Here is a 7,356-nt window from a genome sequence, read left to right as displayed (position 1 = left end):
AACAAGCAATACGGGTATCCCCTAAGCTTGAGTGTCATGAAATATGATGGACAGCCAAATACATATGCAAGAGCCAAACGATCGTTCCATATAGAAGGGAGAGCCACGGCTTACGACATTGCCCTCAACCAAAGATACTTTCCGAACATTTAAACTAATACAATCTGTAAATAGATTACTATACGGATCATTACACTCAAAGAAGTTAAGCACTGTAGAACACTCCATGCGGAGCAAGCGCCTTCTGAGAGCCAACCCGACACAAACACAGAGAAAAAAGAAACTCGACCGCCTTTTCAGAGCCAACCTGACACGAACACAGAGAGAAAAGAAAATCGACTCATGTATGATCAATCTTTATTAAATTTTCCTCCATAGAATTAAGATATATCACACAGTACAAACAAACAGACAAACAAATAAAGGAACCGACAAACATATACATGACCCCGATGACAACAGAGATTTCTAATAACACAAAAGCACAACACAATCACCCCAGAAACAGTCTCTCGGGAGAAGCTCCGCTTCAAGCGCCAGCCCGAATCACACTCTGCCGTCCTAAATGTGATATACATCGATATAGAGAATGATTAGCATCGCTATAGACACACTACAAACGGAAGACGAAGAGCACCTCACAAACAAAGGCGTCAGAGCTAAAATTCACAGCACGGGAATGCACTCAGTAGCAGAACTGGATAGCTGAAGGTCTCATCACACGCACACGTTACACTGATTTATTGATATGGACTCGATTGAATGATACATACCAATTGTCTGCCGCATCCGCACCAGCTGATCCTCTCGGCTGCAAACCCAGTGCCCCAGAACACAACCTGCACCCAACGAACAGTACAAAAGTATGAAACGGGACAGTTTGACGAGAAAAGGTATTCAGTGGGGCGTCAATACATATAATATATATAATTGTGGGGTAAAACTTACACGTCTCGTGGTTAAGTCGTAACGCGACACGTCCGATTGTCTACCCCTTTCCTATACCTTCACTGTTGATAAAACGGTTCTGTTGCTAGAAACAAGGCAGCAGACGCCGTCCCTGAGAAGGACATACAAGCTAAAAATAGCTCGTGGAAAGCGAACCCCCAAGTACGATTGGTCATACCTGATAACACTGTGGAATACTGTCGTTCAACCGCATATCACACTGAGATGAATGGTCCCAAGTCCTCACGAACTCCTGTTTAGAGAGAGAATGGTCCCACACGTATAAGTATACACAACAACAATCGAATACGCACCTCAATGCATATGTCGGCAAGAGCATCAGAGCTAAAATTCACAGCAGGGGAATGCACTCAGTAGCAGAACTGGATAGCTAAATGTTTCATCACGTGCTCGCCTTCGGTATCAAATGTAAGGGACAATATACATAAACCGATCGATCCTTACGCATACCTAGACTATGCATATGAGCCTAGCTTTAGAACTATCGGGTTTAGCGATTCTAAAATTTGTAGCCAGATGAATTGATCTCGCTCGACAGTCGCAGCCTATCAGGAAGCAATGGATATTACGATAAGGTAGTGTGGTGTGCGAAATGCAGATGACTGCTCCAATTGAAGAACGTGACCGAAACGACACTATCACAAACACCAAACCAACTGAAACTAGTTTTGAAACTATTTTGAGTACGAAAAGAACGGAAAAAACAACACAGTAAACTATACATGGAAAATGTACGGCAAAACTTCCACGTCTCGCAGTTTAGTCGTAACACGACATGTCCGATTGTTTTCCATTCCATAATACCTACCCTGTTAATATAAAGGATCCGTAGCCAGCTGACGGCCACGGACGCCGTCCCTGAGAACTATACCTTGACGCGAATCATATGACTACACTCTAATGACTCCACTCAAAAATCATACATATTTATATGCATAAATATATATAGACCGTCACGTGTACTATGCCACAGGGTAAACACACCTACCTCCGTATCAGCGATCGTCGACATTATTGACTCTCTCCCAAAGCTCCACGTATCTTTGGCACGAAATATATCAACCATGGTTATACCCAACAAGCAATACGGGTATCCCCTGAGCTTGAGTGTCATGAAATATGATTGACCATCACGTGCGCACGCCTCAGCAAAACACTCACGACCAACATGGGAGAGCTACGTCTTTGACAACAAAGCCCTCGACCAAACCAGTCCTTCGTGCGAGCATTACAGGAAACATGGGATGCACGCGAGTTACTTTACGAGTATTTGTACTGGGAGAAGTTAAGCACTGTGGTACACTCCGTGCGGAGCAAGCGCTTTCTCCCAGCCAACCCGATACACGACGCTTTAATCATTGACATACATAACAAATTAGTGTTTAGGGTTACGGCATATATACACATCGTAAATACATACTCGTATATTGAAACAAACCCTCACGAACTCACAACAGACTGAACACATACAGCCATGAGTCCGGAGACGAAAGGAAATCAAGACACCCACAGCGACAAGCCATGGGCTGGTGGACTGTTTAGGTGCCACACCTCAGTAGGTTTGTGTTTCTGTTGACACAAGTGCACAACCAATTTACTGATCCTACCGCTACAAGGGACTCTACTCCTCTTGCGAAGCCAGGAAGGTCTGCTGGATTTGTTGCACACGATTCTTGCGCTGGGCGTACGTGAGCTTCTTGCGGTGGTTCTTGTGCTTCTGACCCTCGAATGGCTTGGACTTTTCCTTGGGGGAGGGGTCGGCACGGATAGCCTCGTGACACTCCTTGTACATATCCTCGAGATCATCGAATGAGATATCCTCAGCGATGTAACGAGCGAACTGTACCTTGTACTTATCCTCATCCTCTTCCTCAAGCTCTTCCATAAAGTCGGCCACGTGACCGCCGTATACGTAACGCTTCAAGAACTCAACATACTCCTCGGGCGTGTCCTTGGACCAGGCGGGGAAACGCTTTTCATTGTGGGGGATATCTAGACCTCCGTCTACGGCACCCTTCATGGCACCGAAGATCTTGGCACCAGTGGAGGTACGGGCTAGACCAACATCAAGGAAGCAACGGAAGGGACGGGGTCCTTCAACATTCTCCTCAACGTGGTATAGTTCGTCATCCTCAGTTAGTCCTCCCTGAGGGTGTTATGGGGTGTGTAATCAAGGGTAAATATATATTATAGTACGTTCTATGGTTTAGGGTTTCTAGGATTTATATATATATATATATATTTAGTATCATATAATACTGTACGCATTTGACAATTCTTGAGATATAACAAGTGCTACGGTTCCAACATGCGTCAGAGCTAAAATTCACAGCAGGGGAATGCACTCAGTAGCAGAACTGGATAGCTATAGGTTTCTTCACTCGCAATGGAACCGTAAATACTATATATCTTGTATCTATCATGAATTATTTACATCTCGTATGAATATATGAGTGCACACATAGAAATACACATATACAAGCATAAACATGTATATATATATATATATATGCATTTATGCATTTATATATATATATATATACTAAATGTACTATGTATTATGTATATATATTTTATATATATAAATTTTTTATATATAAATATGTATATATATATATATAAGATATAAGATATATAAGATATACAAGACATATGTATATATGTGTGTATATATAAGTTATGTATTATGTATCGATACCATAATATACAGCACTGCTATACTAAAATGTACTTGCGATACAATTGGCAAGGAGTGGTAACAAAAATGGAAACAAACAAAACAATCAAAGTAGTATAGTTCTGTAAGACATAGTAGACATACGTTGACATTACCTCCGTACTCGTCACGGGTATACACACACGCACCAACAATCAAATAAAACATATACAAGCAGGATTTTAGGGTTTAGGGTTTAGAATACTTACGTTGGTGTTACCCTCGTACTTGTCAGCAAGGTTGTACTTGGTCAACAAGCGACGGGCCAATAGAAGACCGGTTGCGTAACACGCAGCCCAGTTGGTCAACCCGACCTTAACGCCGTAGCGAGGGAGCTCGTGAGAGTAAGCCGCACAGATGATGCGGTCTCCTTCGATAGTGGCATAGGCTACCTGGCAGATGACATCCTTGTTGGTGAAACGGACGCACAGACGGTACTTGGGGGTGTTGTACTTGTTCTTGTCTTGACGAACCAGCTTACGGCGGGCGTAGTAATCAGTCTTACCCTCTGTGTGGCGATGCAAAGACGGACAAACATACAGATGTAAATAGGTGTATGTAAATAGGTGTGGTTGGATATGAGAGTAATTTCAGTTGACAATATTTGGTAGTTGACAATATTTGGTAGTTTCAGTTGCAATAGTTGTGCAGCATATGCATGCACGAGTTTGATATGGGACAAAACTTACACGTCTCGCGGTTTAGTCGTATCGCGACACGTCCGATTGTCTGTCCCTTTATTATACCTACCCTGTTGATAAAACGGTCTTGTCGCTAGTTTCCCACAACAATAATGCTGCCGGAAAGGGCAACAAGCGCCGTCCCTGAGAAGGATATATCTACTACAATTGTTCACAAGACACATGGCAGGGAAACGAATAGCACGTATGTACACAATCAAACACGGAAATTGAAATACACATACCGCGACGACGACGATATTTGACTTGATAACGCTTGAAATAAGCCTTATTCTTGACAACCTTGACGAAAGCCTACGAGTTTCAGGAATTCACAAGATTTGCGTGATTGAGCGGGGTGATCTCTCGAGCGTGATAAATAGTAAACTCGCCATTCCGAAACAGTTTAACTGGTATGCATGCAAGCTTAATCTGCACTGTATTTTATATCCAATACTATATATCCCTTTACTTTGTAGCGTATCCCATCCTTTCTTGTAAGTATATGGTCAGGGTCTGTATAGCGTTGCATTGCGGTGCGATGCTCTTGCAACATTTCTAATTGTGTGCGTCTTATGTTTCTTAGCGGACTTATGTACAGGCTTGTGCGAGCGTGAGTGGATACACAGCTAAGGATTGCATGGATGAGACTTCGTATTATGGTACGTACCATGGTTAAACAATTCTAATCCGAAACGGTAGCTTCGGCTGTAGGGTTGAACTGAAAGGACAGGGATGCACGCGTGTGTCGCTGTTTTTGTTCCAAAGCCATTGGCAAAGTCGGATAGTGTTTATGCCATGCGCACATTACTGAAATATCACTGTGAGGTTCGGTACCTACGGTTCGGTGGCTCTCAGCCACAGTGTGACTGTGGTCACTATTAGTCTAAAATAATTTAACTCTATGAAAACCACTGGAAATAATACAGTACAATATAATAGTTTGCGACAATTTGAAATCAAATCCCACACGTGTTGAGATATATATATATATAGTAACAATACCATGACTCTATCTCTCTATAGAGAGAGAAGTCTCCAAATGAAAGTTTGTTTCTCATCCTAAAATTTACAACAATATTTTATATACATACTTGGATTTGTCGTGAATTCGTGCTTCCAACCGAATTATTTCAAAAAATCACAAACGAAAAATATTTGGCCTTTTTGACCCATGTGCACTCGATCTGAGTAAGGAAACATAAACGGCACACAGGACATTCCCAGTCTTTCTTTTTTAGCAATCCAGAACATTCAGCATGGTACGTATCTGTATCTGTGTATGTATGGCTGTGGATATGCTAAGAAAGAGTGCACGCATATAGGTGTAGATTCGCCTTGGTAGTAAGTGACACATAGGGAAAGTTGGCTCTCGCCCAGACAGACACTATCCATGCAACAACAATGAACGAAACGGAGACAACAACGCACCAACACAGCCTATAAACTCGCGCGAAGAGCTCTATATAGCATTATCAAGTGCACACAGGCAGTTGTTGAAGAGTAATACACAGGCAGTGTAGTACAAGAAGATAATATAGTCACCAATGGACATACTGCATACACTTGCAATGACAGCTAAGGCGGTTCAAAGTTAATATACTTGGTGATCACATGTGACAACCTAAACATCTTACAGCAATGTCTCAGCTACATCGGCCATAATAGTATACAATAAGGACATACCACGCCACTATCACCGCTGGCATTCAAAAACGCGTTTGATACGGAGCATATTTTAATTTGTCATTCCACGTTCCACACGATGTAGGGTTACTCACGATTTGTTGAGATCGGCCGTGTGTGCCTGGTCAATTACGGACCTCTAAACAACTCTCTTGTAGTTGTCGTCGATGTCGTCGATGGTCGTCGTGTAAGTACTGCGTGTTCAGTCTTTATTTTCAAGCTGCTTTGTATTTTATCGTTTGTGACGTCGACGTCTCAGAACAGAGTACACACCCCGTACTGGTATCATTTGAAATATTACAATTATCGTCGTATTTCTTTCCCCAAGTATATGTACTTTGTTTAGTGTTACTGCTGAACTGCAAGCAACTGATGAATAGAATTCGATGAGGGTGGGCTTTTGAATACCCTTTGATCGCACTTTTCTGGGTTTCTGATGCTTATTTGATAGTAGCCATGTATATAGGACAAATATATTTCAAGGTCTTGTTCCTTCGTATATACTCATAATAGATGGTGTATACTCTTATCGAGTTATATTCCTGGTTTCTAATACTTCGTATGTACTTGTACTGCGATCTAATTGTATGGTATAGGCCCTTGTCGATGGACCCGGAGTGAAGCGTCAGATGGTTTCCTTCAAGCGTCTTTCTCTAACCAACCTTAAGGTTGAGGGTTTCGTTCACTCTGCCACCGCCAAGGTATGTATCTCAGAATGAGCGCTTGTTTTATTGGGGAATCGGCTTTGCACCCTTTCTCGGTTTCTTATTCATAGCCGACGTATGGTGATATGTAGTATATGTATATACATAGCAATTTAATTAGCTAGCTACACGCAGAGTATTGGATACCTATATAAACAACAAGGACACCATAGTGACATCCAAATCATCACATCTATCCACGAATAGATCGTCAAGAAGCAGTGGGAGGCGTGCGAAATTGAGAAGAAGTGGACAGAGAGCACTTGGGCCAAGAAGCTAGCTCAGCGTGAAGCCCGTGCCAACACCACTGACTTCCAGCGATTCCAGGTTATGATCAACCGCAAGAAGCGATCGCAGATCATCAACAAGGAGCTCGCCAAGATGAAGAAGAGTGCTTAAGTATTGTTGCTTACATTAAATAAGTGATTATAATCTTTACGGCGGAGGTACAAGTGTGTGTATTTGAGACTGAATTTTATATGTTCTGTCCTTGGTAGGTATCCTGTGTATTTCCTCACAAGATTAATGTTGCGTAGTAGGAATCAGTACTGTTGTATTATTCTTCACTTATTTTAATCGATTATTAAATGTGAAGCTCGGG

General features: G+C 42.1%; 2 protein-coding genes across 2 annotated transcripts; one reads left to right on the top strand and one right to left on the bottom strand.

Annotated features, from left to right (window-relative positions):
* Positions 1-2,499: 2,499 nt before the first annotated feature.
* On the bottom strand, positions 2,500-5,109 carry SARC_03270 (60S ribosomal protein L5). Its single transcript, XM_014302951.1, has 4 exons — positions 5,036-5,109; positions 4,611-4,680; positions 3,895-4,193; positions 2,500-3,115 (listed from the first exon to the last, which is right to left on the bottom strand). Exons 1-4 carry the CDS (start codon positions 5,036-5,038, stop codon positions 2,591-2,593), a joined length of 897 nt encoding a protein of 298 aa, XP_014158426.1. The 5' UTR covers positions 5,039-5,109; the 3' UTR covers positions 2,500-2,590.
* A 471-nt stretch (positions 5,110-5,580) lies between these two features.
* Positions 5,581-7,356, top strand: SARC_03269 (hypothetical protein). Its single transcript, XM_014302950.1, has 4 exons — positions 5,581-5,627; positions 6,137-6,238; positions 6,648-6,752; positions 6,963-7,356. Exons 1-4 carry the CDS (start codon positions 5,625-5,627, stop codon positions 7,152-7,154), a joined length of 402 nt encoding a protein of 133 aa, XP_014158425.1. The 5' UTR covers positions 5,581-5,624; the 3' UTR covers positions 7,155-7,356.

This window comes from Sphaeroforma arctica (genome assembly GCF_001186125.1).
Source record: "Sphaeroforma arctica JP610 unplaced genomic scaffold supercont1.163, whole genome shotgun sequence".
NCBI lineage: Eukaryota > Ichthyosporea > Ichthyophonida > Sphaeroforma > Sphaeroforma arctica.
This window is presented reverse-complemented; position numbering and strand designations above follow the sequence as displayed.